This window comes from Ctenocephalides felis, unplaced genomic scaffold, assembly GCF_003426905.1.
Source record: "Ctenocephalides felis isolate EL2017-DRISC unplaced genomic scaffold, ASM342690v1 CF-g0.4_SCAFFOLD_01170, whole genome shotgun sequence".
NCBI lineage: Eukaryota > Metazoa > Arthropoda > Insecta > Siphonaptera > Pulicidae > Ctenocephalides > Ctenocephalides felis.
This window is the reverse complement of record NW_020537324.1, coordinates 5,916,754-5,932,370: the sequence shown is the minus strand read 5'-3', so window position 1 is coordinate 5,932,370 and position 15,617 is coordinate 5,916,754. Positions and strand designations below refer to the sequence as shown.

General features: G+C 29.0%; 1 protein-coding gene across 1 annotated transcript in view; it reads left to right on the top strand.

The window, feature by feature from the left end:
* Positions 1-15,617, top strand: part of LOC113366097 (mucin-17-like) — a 92,698-nt gene that overhangs the window by 26,646 nt on the left and 50,435 nt on the right. The window contains exons 9-10 of the mRNA XM_026607647.1: positions 4,195-4,320; positions 11,057-11,206. Of these exons, the coding sequence (XP_026463432.1) occupies positions 4,195-4,320; positions 11,057-11,206 (276 nt within the window). The remainder of the gene's footprint in view (positions 1-4,194; positions 4,321-11,056; positions 11,207-15,617) is intronic.

The window sequence follows — 15,617 nt, the reverse complement described above, 5'->3', positions numbered from 1 at the left end:
TTGTGATATTATGGTAATGTAGGAAGTAAATGAAGTCCATTACTAATCAAGTTTGTTTGTACCATCAGTCTTTCTCTTCGCATGGTGTGTTATTAATTTTGAAAGCCATAAAACTCGTATTGATTTGAAACATTTTCCCAACGCCAATCTGTTGACAGGTCTTGTACTGTAATAAAAGAAACAACATCCATCTACAATTCATTATATCTAATTTTTTTCTAACAACGGACGTGTCCATGTTTTACGACTTCTATAAATCATGACACGGCGTACAAAAAAAGAAACACGAAGAGCAAAGTTTCTTCGGCATCCCGTCAACTATCAAATGCTAGCAAAATAATAGCACCGAGTTTCATCAGGGGTCATTAAACGAGTTTTACTAGCAAAAGTAACTAATTTAAAACGACCGTATTGCATGCTGGGAGGCTGGAGATGATGTTGCAGCGGAAAATCTAAACCGCGGACGGTCAATGGCGAAACACAAATACACCAGGAACGCTCTTTGTGCGAATGGCCCGAACTAAATTTATACGAAAAACTAGCTCGAAGAGCTGAAAGAGACGTATGTGTGAGGAAACGTAAAAACTTGATACAGATTTGTTACAGTTTATGAATTTTGAAATGTTGATACATATAACCGACATGTGACAAGTGGTTACTAAAACTCGTGAGAGCAAAATACATTGAAGTCATTTTTAACTTCCCGAAGAAAGTTTTTTTAGCAAGGTAAAAAGAGGAGAAGGAGAACTGTTTACACCAAGCTTGGAAAATGTGTGTATGTGCATGTGAGATCCTTTTTGGGATTTTGGACCTTTCGTCGACGTTTTCCCAAAAAGACTTGCACCCCTCCTCTATTTCAACACATTAACAACCCCATGAAGAATCTCTTACACCTAGTTTCTTAATATTCTATTCTTGGAAACCTATTACAAGCAAATCTTATTACAATTATGATAAATTATTCTTGAAATTATCATGTTTTGAGACTTGTATTAACAATTCCCAATGGATATGATCTATATTAACCATTTAACCGTGGCGCACTCATTGAACTGTTCACATATTTTTGATATATCTCCAATGGTCTTAACATAAAAAGTGTTTCTATTCCTTACAAGCGCTATTTTTGCAACTTCTTTGATTAATTTTTTTAATTAAACCACTTCTCATAGGCCTATAATGTTTTATGGGGTTTGTTTTGACTATCAACTCTATCACTATTCGAATTTCAATCAAAATCCCAAAAGAGTAAACCTGAGGTTTTACTTGTAGTGATATCTTTAGAATAGATTAAGATTTAAGATTTTGCATAGATTATTTTATTAAATAAAATAAACAGATGATCATCGGAATCTCATAATAAATTTATGAATATTTTCTTGGCACCAATTTTTAAAGTATTGACTTGGTTTTACCTCCATTAAAGAAAAATTACACGAAAACGAGCAAAAACATGCATTTAATACTCTTTCATTTATGTAATTATGATTTATGTCTGTTCTCTAGTTTTTCTACGGCATTTAGAAATAAATCATCAAAATGTAATAAATCTTTAGACCTACAATTATAATATTAATTTTACAATATAAATTGTATTTTATTTTGTACTTAAATTTATGTATTTCAAATTGCTTATGCTAATATCAGACTGCAAACAATATAATGGTGTTATTTCCTTATGGCTGCATCTGTTTCAAGCATTTTGCAACCAGCTTTTTGATCTTTCTCCACCGAACTATTTATGTATAATACATACGCTTTTATGTATACTAGGAATAAGTTAAATTTAATAAATAATTCTTGGTTGTTCCTTTGACGATAATTTGTTATGTAACTCTAGACATTTGATTAAAAGCATTCCTATTACTTTAGTACATTTATTTTTGTTTCTGTACTCATAAAATCTTAATAAACGCTGGATGGAGATGACCGAAATCGTTGAGGTCTTATTTACAAACTATTTTATATTAAACTATTATTTTTCAAGCGTGCAATTTTGTGCATTCGTCTATCACAAACATTTTTTTTACATCACCGAATATATTTTAGCAGTCTATTACAAAGATTTGTCGGTTTGCCACACGATTTGGTATGATTTTGTGTTACCTTACCTAGAGGAGAACCGGTTATGCAATCGAGTCTTTGATAATACAACATTACATTACATTAACCTGTGCGGCCGGCGAGTTAAAATATCAGGGCTGTGAAATTTTATTTACATTGTTGATAAATAACTTACATAATTTAATACGAAAAGCTTGCTGCGACTTCGTGGAAAAGTCTTTGGTCTTGCGACTATAGGTTACAAGTTTTAGTCCGGTCTCAGACTGCTTGTCATCAAGCAATAGAGAAAATGTATATTGAAATATGATTTTAAGTGAAAGTGGTTTTTTGGGGGAATTGCAGCACATACATATCACAATTAGAAATTCTTTTAATAATTTCATTACAGACAATGACCCAGTGGTTGTCTACTGGATTGCCTCCTAATTATTAACAGACAACCTTGTTTATAAGGAATTATGTACATGCTGATGAAACATTAAAAATAATTTTGATTGCTATTCAAAACATAAAGTAAATTGTAATAATAATCATTTCAAATACGATATATTATATTTGACATAAAAAAGTATCAATAAAAGTAGTGATACAATATTTTGTCGATCAAATTCTCTCCCTTCAGCCCTGTATCTGCGTGTACGATGAAGTTCATACCCGGAACATTTATAGATTTTTTTTCTGGTTTTATAACCGGAATTTACATTACAATTCCACCCACATTTTTCATTTTCAAATACTCTGCTCTGAATTGATACTCTATCGAATTGATTGATCGACGTCCAAGTATCAGGAAACGTGAAATTTGTGCCCGCGTAGGCTTGTTATAGTTAATTTATTTTTATTTTTTTGTAATTGATAGTAAAGGTTGTTAAATATATACCTACAGGTATTTCTTTATCTCAAGTTTGTATTTGTTGACTAGGTTCATGTCTGTTCAGTTCAGATAATATTCAGGATTTTGAACAGGTTTATAATGGAAATTAAATACAACTGCTCTTGTTTGAAATAAAGTTCTCGTGCTGACTTTATTATTATGTTATGAAAGTTTTTGAAATTGAATTTATAAGCTTGATTTTCTGGTTGTAGAAACTAGAATATTTAGTTCAGTGTGGGTAATCTAAATATAATGAACTTTATTTTCTAAATTTGAGGTATAGAAGATAGAAAATAGAGTTCATTACCATCTTGCAAATTAATTCATTATAATCTTAATAAGGTATGAGTGATAAATAATTACCTTCATATTTTTGTATTGTTAAATACACGTTTATATTACATTTTATAGATAGTACTATAATTTGCATTAATTATATAGTCATTAAAATTTTGCAACTATGATTGGTACTAAATAATTTAATTTTACCATGAATCGTTACATAATGATCAATTATTTGTATTGGAGCTAATATATAAGTATCAAATATTTGATCAAAATTTGCGATACATTTATTGTAAAAAATCGCCTTACATTTATGCATTTCGTACAAAATAAATTACAACGTCTATTGGAAATTTTTACTTATAGGTTTAGCTGGGCTGTTTCTTTGTTGATTTTGATGAATCTTTATATAAAAGTAAAATGTTATAGGCCCACGATAAGTAGTTGAATTATAAAAATTAAGCAAAGTTTAGAATATTGCGTTTAAGCCATATATGAACGACTCCTGTTTAGTTGGCAGCTACTGATTATAGTTTACGCCCACCCTCTTATTAAATACTCGTTTAGAACCTGAATTAGATAAAATGAATTGTGTTAAACAAATTAATTTAAAATATACAATTACAGGTATTATAAGTATGTTTGAATGGCGTTAAAGCAATTTTATTTCCTAACTAAATAGTTTGAAGTAATTTTATATAAGGGTGAGTCTATTAATCACGTGAGGCTTAATGGGGGAGGGGGATTTGAATTTATTTATTACCTGAATTTAAAAAAAATCCAAAAATAATTAAAAATATTAGGGCATTTAATGTCATGTTTATAATTATTCTTTTCATTCTCTTTTGTGTCGGAGATGATTAGATTTCTTACAACTACTATATTTATTATGCTTCTATTTCTGCCTAGCACGTAGATGATATGTTCACAGTCCAAGCTTTCGCCAACTAAAATGTTTGCTTTGTTTTCAGGCGCAGCCAAGAAGCGAGATGTCGTCCGGCAAACCTCTACGCCGCCGGCGCTGTCCGAGCACCCGGTTCGGCACACAAAGCAGGCCGCCAGCCCGATGCGGCCGGTCAGGCCGAACAATTTACTCCGTGAGTACTATTAGAAATATAATAGACATATAAAAATGATACTCAATTTTTGAATGAGTCAAAATTTATACCTTGATCAAGATATTCAAAGTTAATTGCTATATTAGCCAACACCCAAGAAGTCCTATATGAGCCCTGTCAGATATATGTGCCTATTCGGTAGAAGAAGACAAAAAGTTTTGATACGACACAAAAAGCTGATTTTTTTTTCAGAAATCGCGCTATTTTATCAACTATTCTATTAATTTTTGTAATTAAACAACTTCTTGTAGGCCTATAATATTTTATGGTGTTTGGCTTCACTATATTCCGTATCATCAAGCAAAGTTTCATCGAAATCCCAAAAGAGTAAACCTGAATTAACGTGGTAAATTTTAATTTTTTTCTAAACTACATATAATATATTGCTACAAAAACGTTTTATCTTGCTAAAAAACGAGTAAATAAAAATTTATATAATATTAGAATTTTCTAAAATGCATATTAAAGTGTGATTCGTAATCGTTAAAAACGTCTTTGACGGACGCGAGTAGGGTAAGTTATTGCAATGGGCCGAAAATCGAAATTGAAAATTTTTACATTTCTCGACGTTTTGAAGGTTTCTGAACATTTTGGCATACCTCAGAAAAAATGGATGTGTGTGTGTTTGTGTGTGTGTGTGTATGTATCGGGCGCACGGATCAACTGATTTGAATGGTTCAAAAATTATTCTGATAGGGAGATGAGCTGATTAGTCTTTGGCAAAGGCAGGTCCAGCAGTTACAGAGATAAAGAGCAAAGAGTGCAGAAAATACAAATCGAGTTTTTGAGAGAACGGAGCATACGATTTGAATGATCTAAAAAATATTCACTTAGTAATGATTGGGAGAAGTGTTTATTAGTTGTCTCAACAAAATAATTGATTTTGGAAAAAAAAAATTTTTTTAAATTTTTTTTTTCAAAAACGATTTTTTTGTATATCGAAAATAATTCAGATTTTATTTTTAATTCTGACTATAGTTCTAATATACTTTAAACAAATAATTTCAACTTTGCAATTCAGTTTATATCATTCTTATAAATATTAGACAATGTTACGATATTTATAATAATCTATTTGAAAACATTCAGTATTCCTCGAACATTTCGTTACGGTACGGGAAGTTCTAGCAATTTGCCTTAAGGCACGATGTCATACACCCCACTACTTGGTAAATAACATTATGACTTAAAAATTAAATCATGGCTACTTAGATCAATTTGTATTTTTATTACACTAATGCAATGTTGACTTTCAATTACATTGTATAATCTATTACATTTTTGACAAGTGCCTTGAAGCGTTTTTTAATTATGTTCTCTCTCACTGCATATATTAACTAATTCATACATGGGTTTACAATTTCTGAAAGGTATGTAAATGAATTTACATGTAAGTAAATCTAGAAGTTTTCACGACTTTTATATAATATATCTAAAGCCATCGTTCTATTATTACCGACGCTATATTTAATTGGTTCGACATGACTAAATTCGAAATATTTGCATTAATTATGATTCGAAACGACTCAATGATAAGATTTTATGCTCTATTTACAGCAAAATTTCCAGTCGGTTGTAATTAATATTATCATTTCATTTTACGTAAGGTTTTAAATATATTAAATATATAAAAATCATGAAAATATAGATAGTGGAAACGTTTTGGGCTTATCCAGATATTTCTTGTCACAACCTGTTGAGTAAAAAGGGTTTCTGCCAAGAAATATTAGCTTGGATCAAAGGATTTATATTACCTGAGTCGTGTTCAAAAATATTATATGAATAGAATACAACCTATTTAACATATCCAATCTCTTTTGTCATTCGGACCACTTTCACTTAATATTGTAGGTGCGTTCTTTGAACTTTCCGATTGTTTTTATTACATGTATAAATAATACCTTATAATATAGAGGCGTTTCAGTTTACAGTAAAAGTCTAGTATTGTGTTGATATCATATTTATGATTACATAAACATGTTACTTTGATTGTATAATTATTTCTGAAGTGCGAAAATTTCCATTTTATTTAAATTTGTGGTTTTATCGTATACGTGGGAATTAATAATAGCTACGAAAAATATATTGATATTTTGCTTTCATATAAAAGATATATTTTTTTGCTTCTTGTAACGATCTAATAAACTATTAACAAGATATTTTCAAAAAATTCCTAGATAAAATTAAATTATTGTGAGTGTAATTAATGTTACACATACCAGCTATATGGTCATATAAAAGCTTTATGTTATTTTACACTTACATTTATTTTAATTTTTTCTGTCTTTCTATTATGACACTATTGATAGGAGTACAAAGTATATATGAAGCTCTTATTAGCTTTAATATTATGTTTCTCTACAAAATCACAAGGAGCATTTTTTTTAGAGACAAGCGGTTTGAGTTTTAAATATTTATTTATACTGCAGTTTTATATAACTTTCACTCTCAACATTTATGTATCTATCGAATTCATTACCATGCCTTATAAAGAAGATCAATTTACCATAGCACTTTATCTGATTTATAACATTTATAACAATATCCATGACAGCAAATGTAACTTTTCGCAACAATATGAAGATATAAATGATAGAGAAGAATGTCATGTATTTCTCATGGTTTTAAACTTATGACGAAATTTGGAATCTAGTAATATTTGTACTGGAATCGTGCTCTAGAGAAGATAGAATGAATTATCACCTTCTTGCTTAAGAAAGTAAAGGCCTCTATTTTAGTTAAAAAATAATTGAAATTTGATGAATGATATTTTTATAGAGTATTTGTAAAAAAAATTAAAAACGAGCATACTCTCTTTTACTACTTCTTTTCTCTCGTCTAATGTGACGATTTCTTTATTTATATAGATGATCATTTTCAAACAAAAAACTTCCTTCTGTTTTGCATGATGCACCAAGTTGTACAAGACAATTCTTCTGTAAACACGCTTATGTTAATAACTGTGTTTATTTATGAATAATAAACGAAAGTTTTAGAAATCAGTTATAAATGTGCATAGTTTTGTGAGCTTAATAGGATATGTGCATGCATGGTGAAGAAATTGGAGATTTTGTCTTTTCCTATTCAGGATCGTATAAGTACAAACATATCTGAGAAAGTTTAGTTTAAAAATCCCATTTTTTTTTTTAAAAAAAACTGGTCCTTATAACCATCCTTTGCATACCAACTAAAAATGAATTAATCCGTCAATTTTGTTAATGGTGCGCCAACCTTAAATTAACTTCTATTAACTCGTGAGAATTTGTTGTTCTCTATAATTATATGTTCATTTGATTAATTAATATCTAAAATACGTGAAATGTTAGTAGTTGTTATATAATTAATTCTCAAAGTGGCACGATTAGATATCTTTTTACGTGACTTGTAATTTTTGTAGGAATCTTATGAAATCACGAGTTCGATTATAAATTATTTTTAAATGTTTAGAAAATTTCACTAAATGTAAAGGTTCATTGGTAAATGATAAATAATAAATATTAATATTTAAAATAAAATATCACTTAAATTATCACTTACATAATTTAATAGGTAATTTATTATTAATATGAACATTCACTAAACATGGCTGTCTTCGTCAATATTTGTAAAGTAAACACCTTTTTGTTAAATAAGTAATAATTGATACTAATGATTAATATATTTGTTATTAATAAAGGACTACATTAAAAATTTAAGTGATTTCATCTATGAGTGAAATCCGCAGTTACTTAGTTGCCAGCCTTTTTGAAGTAAACGATGAATAAATTAAATATGATTTTTTTATTACTTTTATATGAAATTTGATATAGATTTTATTTATCAATTTACAATACAAACATCTACATATTTATTCATTCAAATTAATACCAGTACTTATACCTAAATAGCAGTTTATGAGGTACCTTCCCAAAGGACACTCCTTAATTTTTAATTACTCTAAGTAACCAAAAAAATTAACTATTTTAACTTAACTATAACAAATTGTACATAAATATTATTCTTTTTTTACTGACAACTCGGTAATTATATCCCGTGAAAACAAGTATATAGAATTATAGGCGATAAAAACTTTATACGTGCTTTATACTCGTCTGAAATATTTTTATAGTTTTTACGATCCGCACGGCTTCAATCTTGCTGAACATTAAAATAATTGCTGATTCTTTATGTTAAAATATAGACGAGACTCCCGTGGTAATAAAAAAATACTCCAATTTGAATTGATACAAACATTGAATTAATATGAATCTATGAATTCTATGATTCTATCTCTTCTATCTTCTAGAATGTTTGATTTAATCATATAAAATACCTAAAAAACGTTTTTATTTTTTTATTCGTCTTTGTTCATAGATAAAAGAAGTATGAATAGATGGCAATCTTCAATAAATTGCTTTGCAATTTTCTCAATTTCAAATATTTCCGCACTCCAAAGGGACGCTGTTAACTGTAATACGTAAATTCACTCCTTTACACTCATTCTCAACTAAATCACAAATGTTCCTACAAAAACATGAAAAAAAATTGACCGTTTCAAGTACGTACGTATTATAATAAGATAATCAGTTTTATAAAGCAAACTAAACGAATTTGAGCACGGTGGAGCATCTGTTGAGCGGGAAGAACACTAAAACAGAGTCTACCACATTTTTTCTAGGTTTGTCCCCCATAGCAATGTCGTACTTTTATTTATGAGCTTTTGAAGTTGATTCAGAATAAATAATCTTGAAATACTTTAAATTGTGTACTATTATTTGAAATATTTGCATCGGTGCTTTATGCTTTTTACACCACATGTTCCATATTTTTTCTGGTTACTCAAGACCTGTCCAGGATGCGTCTATTAAAAAAAAGTCCATTGCGAGCTCTGATAGTATTCGCTTCGGCGGTTCGCATTGCTTATATTATCCGAGCAGACCCGCCATATACTTTCTTTAGAAAACCATAGAGCAGATCTCGACTAAATTCGCATATTTATAGGTTTCACACTACTCCGACCTACCGCTCGTTTCTCATAATGCATTTGATTTTATCTCCGTACCTTAATCGGTAATCGTTGATCTGAATAAGGAATTGATCGATCGATAGATCGATTGATCGTTCGATCGATCTAAATTTGCAATAAATGATACCCGGGCGTGTTGGTCGTGCGAAGTTAACTTGATGTTCAGCTTTTGCTTATTTATGTGCCTTATCGGGGTCACCAGTCTAATTCTTCATTCGAAAACTGGTTATAGTAATGATTGTTAAATAAGTTATTAAGCACTTCTATTATTACTTAAATTATAACTTTTCTATTATTTCTACTTTTTGCAACTAATCTCTATTGTTCATCTATTTCATATACCAATGTTATATTACGTTCCATTTGTTCGATCTGAATTCGCATAATAAAATCGTTGATTCTCTATTATAGATTTCACTTTTGGTTCACGTACACCCGCAGGCTTATTATAAAGTTTAATTTTAATTTATCGCCTTACTTTCTTGAAAAGAAACGCATTTCGTGTGCAACGATAATTGAGAATTGCGAATAATTTCATACGCAAGTAATTGTTCGTTTGAATGGAAATAAATTAGAGGTGATGGAATATTAATCTTTAGAGTACATGCATCGATTTTTTTAAATCCATGTTATTTTCTCACTCTTGTAAAACTAAAATATGTGCTTACATTATATTAAGGTAATATTACAATTTCTTGATCTTGTATACCAACATATGTTTATGGTCTTGTATACAATCTACTGAATTAAGAGTATTAATATTTATATTTTATATTTTATGAATCATACATACCAATTTCTAGATCAGGTTTTTGTATCAAGATTACACAATTTTTCTGCTCTATATTCTAACCCCTTGACTAAAAATACAGAAATGACCTATATTCTTGTCAGACATACTATTTTCTGGATAAAAACTATAATATCATTATGGTCAACACAATATTGTTAATTTTCTGGTTACTATTTTGTTTATCAAGAATATAATATTGTTTATTATTTGGTCTATCATGCTATTTTTTGGAATAAGCATACACAATTTTCCAATTATTTGGTGTTTTCTGAATCAGGAATAAAATTTTATTTTTTGATCATGCATACTTTTATATTTTGCTATCTAGAATTACAAATTTTCATCTCTTATTAAAACTGATTACTTAATTTATGATTCTTGGAAAATTTCATTCTTGGAATATTTTTCTCAATGCACTCCTGAAAATCATCGATTTGGCATCTAATATTAATTTGTAACTCTTAGATCCATTAAGTAGATATAGTTTTCTTCAAAGATTATTACCAACATTATAGTTTAATTATTAATCGCTAACAATTAATTAAAACTAATATTATGACTATAAATTAATCTTGAAAAACACTTTATTTTACGTGAAGTTTCATTTACCTTACAATACAAAACCATTTGTACATTTTGTTAAAAGGGTTCAATTTTACGACCAAAATTTGAAATAGATAATATTTCAATTAAATATTTTTTGATCGTGCTAAACTCAACGAAATCGTGTTAAAACAAAATCTCGGTCGACGAAAATTTGTATCCGCACACACACACACCCACACACATCCATAAATATTTAGAAATATTTTCATTTTAGATTTTTTTGCGATTACTATAATTTACCCTACGGGGAGTTAATGTTTTTGCAATTTATAATTTTCACAAAATATTTTTACCATTCCTTTCTTTTCCAGAAAAACGAGGTCTCAGTCCAGCCTCGAACTCCAACGCCGCCGGCAACGTCGGCAACGGCGGCGGGGGTCCTCCGGCCGAGCCGAAAGTGCCAAGAAAAATCATTTCTTCGAAACGACCCGTATCTTCTGCGAAATCTGCACCACTGAAAGGTATGTTTGTTCAACTGTATATTTACTATTTACTATTTAGACACTGAACGTTCAATCGGCTTTGGTAATTTTATCGCCTATTATTACACGGAAGCCGTATTCTCATTTCCTTTAGTTATCCGCGTATTTCATTAATGGAAAATGAAATTACCACCAGCGGAAACAATAGGCAGAACATACAAATAATTTGAAAACGTTGGATCGATTTCTCTGAATCACGAATTAAATTGCATATAAATAAACTCTATGGGAATAGTAATAAAAATTACACACATATCTTTATTAATATTCCCATAAAGTGAGGTGTAAAAATTAATGTATGGAATTTGCGAGTTCAAGAAGTCTTCGGGGGTTTCTAATGTAAATATTTTTTAACCTGAAAATAACGTTATTTTTGCCAGAAAATCCAATTTGCTAATTTTATATTTTCACGACGTTTGGATCATTTTGAGGCGTTCGACACCAAAATTGGGAGAAGTACCTGGGTGTGAGCCAAAGCTTGGCTTTTTGTCGACGTTTTGTCAAAAACTACTTCACCGATTTTAAAAGTTTAAAAACAATTTGATAAGTCAGGGCTATTATCATCCAATGGATTACGTGGATGCTTTCCACATACTAAAATATCTATTATCACCATTGACCTATTATATATCAATTACCAAAATCGCCAAATTCTTCGACCACAATGCATTATTCCGCAAGCTCTCGATAATTTCCTTTCTTGCATTGATAAATTGTACAAAAGTTTCGAATTTTGTAGAAAGTTAGTTGTTCACTATATATGGATATTTTTCGTGTGAATCGTTTTGATTTCACAGTCTAATTATTACTGGACGAGTAATAAGACTTTGCTTTGGTATCAATTAAACGTTATATTATTTAGGTTGTGAAAACGAGAGTCAGGTAGTGTGGTTTATGGGTTATATGCATTTTATTTTTATACACGGTAAATTTTACTTTATACGTCGATTTTTATGCTTTCCGAACGTATAATAATAATTAATCATCTGCGAGAAGTGATACACGAGGAAAAGTATTAAACCGTGGTAATTGATTATGTGTAATTAATGACTTGTTTTTATTAGCAAGTTGGAATTGATAATTATATTTGTAATTATTGGTGTATACAAATTCGTACTGAATATTTGAAAATTGAAGTACCTACTAAGTCATATTATTTTTATTAGATTTTTGTTATAATTTAGTTTGTTTAAAAATGAGTTACAAACAATGAAGTAATGGAAATAAATACATAACTCATAATTAAATTAAATAATACGTTATGTTATATTCCGGTATCTCATAATATTAATTATTATTATTAGTTACATAAAAAATTTACATATTGGCTTTCTCAGAAACTATGATTAACATTTGCGATAAGGCATCTATATTTTTGTAAAAGTTCCTTTATCATAACTAAAATTATTCAACGTTTTATTTTTTTTGAAGTATTATTTTTAATACTTTGGTTTTTTTCATTGTGAAAATTAAAGCATTAAAGCAAATATCTTTATAAAAAACATACATAAATGTTTTAGTTGAAAAACAAAGAGAATAGTGTTAGATATTTGTACCAAGCAGTACTCTGCGTTTATGACGCCATCCATATATAACTAAGATTTTTGATTGATTACTGAAACAATATTTGCATACATAATTGTAGTTGAGCTTTAGCAATAATTTTATCTTCAACAATGTTCATTCCACCTATGACAGAATGCTGTCTTAAGTGCATAACATTTTCTTAAGAATGAAACAGTGTGTACAGGTGAGTAGGCGTTCATGAGAATTTATCATGAGAAAATTAGTTAGTGTCTCTCAATGAACATCTGTTCCCAAGGCGCGTACCGACAACTATTTTCACTTTGGGAGTGGTATAAAAGATTTAGATTGTTTTATAGAAAATAAATGGAATAGATTTATTTTTGTGCACTGTTTATCGTAATAACTCTTTATGATTCTCGACATCACCCATCTAGTGTATCAATTGCAAAAACAAAAACTAAAGATGATTGAAACATAATCATCTAATAAAAATGTCAAGATATAGATTTTTAACCCCCAATAGGGTAAGTTATAGTAATGGGCCGAAAATCGAAAATGTAAATTTTTGCATTTCTTCACGTTTTGAAGGTTACTGAACATTTTGGAATACAAAAGTGTGTGTGCGTGTGTTTGTTTTGTGTGTCCACAGTTTTTCCTCTACGTTTTCGGGCGCTCGAATAATTCTTTATATATTATTATTTGTATCTATATCTTTAAAATATAATTTTTGCGAGTCTAATCCAACGAATAATTGGTAGGGAGTCGTATTGTCTTCAAGTGGTAGGAGAAAGATGGGAAAGTCCGCGATAAAGAAAGTCCCATTCAGTCTGTATGAATTGTTCATAGCGCAATACGTATTAAAAATAACACTTGTCTATAGTTTATAATTTTGGCAAGTCATGAAAAATGTAATACTTGATAGACTTTCATTTGTTGAAAAGATTGACGCCTAGCAACAGAAACGTTTAATGGATTGTTTATGAGCATTTTGTTTTAAGTAAATATTTTTGTGTACTTGTGGTGATAATGTTGTGTTCAGTGATCAAAGTTTGAAGTTCCATTATAATTTTTTACAATGGGTCTTCACAACCGTTTAGTCTCCTTATTCGGTAGCACGACTGATATTAATAATAATCATAATGGAAACTCTGCTAAAAAGAAGTTTTCCAAAAAGAAAGACTATGGTAGTGAAATGGACTTGTACGCAAAAACCGGTGTTAAAGTGCGTAAAAGTTGCACCATTTGGAACTCCATGAGGTCAACCCATAAGAAAAAGGGGATAAAGGTCAGTTTTATATGAAAAAAATTTTGGATAATGCATTTAGTGGCAGAATTTTGTGATTTCTAGAGTTTGCTTTGGAGAATAACGATAAAAATAGGAATAGGCAATCTATTTGATAAAATTAGTAATACATACGACGAGGGAAACAATATTTACCCTAAAATGTCCTGGTGGCTTCGATTTATTATTTTATTACAAAATCTGATGATCACATATAACATTTCATAATAAACGTTAAATAATTAGATCCAAATTCAAATCTTTTACTTTATGGACTCATAATATTCCTTTTAATTTCATTTTTTGTCAGGTGCATATCAGAAAAGCAGTTATACTGATAGACTTTAAAATATTAGTAGGTAATCATTTTATGGTAGTTTTGAAATCTCCCATTTATATTATATAAATTTATTTGGAATAGTTAGCAAATTTGTTTTCAAAAGTAATACTTGAATATCTTTGACTTTAATAATAATAATAACCAATGGCTTCTTGAGCAGATTTTTAATACGCCTGAACTATATGGTACTGAACAATTTCTAATGAGAATTTTTCAACATATAAATATCATTCTCATTACTTCCATTTGCTTATTTTAAAAAAAAATGTTTTACCTTTTATTTTTTTTTAAATTTGTTAACCACTTACTTATGTGCGCCGCATTTTTTTTTACTTGTAAGTAGACAACAATTTTTGAAATTATATCTTTAAATAATATCCATCAATCATTCGTGCCATTAATTATATATTTATATGACTACAAAATACATTTATTTTACACATCTATCAAAGAAGAAAATGGTACTACTTACCTCTTACATGACCTCAAAAAATTTTTTTGGATGACCCCAACACATCAATTTATAATACTAATAATATGCATATCCAACACCTCATTTATTAATAGCAAATAACATATTAGTATCATAATATAATTTATTAATTATATTTATTGGGTCACTTGAACTGTTAATGACATTTTGATAAATGGAGATACTTCATTATATATATTATAAAACTGTCTAATTACCTGCAAGGTAATTTCCATTAATAGTTATTTTAATTATTTGCAAATTTAATAACGGAATATGTTTTGGTTTGATAAAATTATTTATACCTCAAAGAAACTAGATTTCCCAAAATCTAGACTCCCTCGACAAAAATATTGCTACTAATTTAAAATTATTACCAAAGAAAGCAAATAATGCTCAAAAATGTTTCTTTTTCGTTAATTTTTTACAACATTTGTCATTCCAAATAGTTAATGATAACTTTTACCTCGTTAAAGAGATGGAACATTGTAATTAAATTCAAATTGTGTAAGAAATCTATAAAAAAACTCATAAAATTTTGCTTACCTAAAGTTCCCATGTCAACTTTTGAAGAACACATATGCATTGTTCAACGTGGAAAAAGAAATTATATAAATTTTCTTTCACATTTTATTTATCTGAACATAATTTTTCACTTTTATAAAAATAAAATTACATGTTTGTAGCACAGAAGTAGAACAAATTAGAAAATAGTAGGAACTTATTCATATTTAAATTAATGGTAAGTTTTTTCACCTTATGGGTTGAT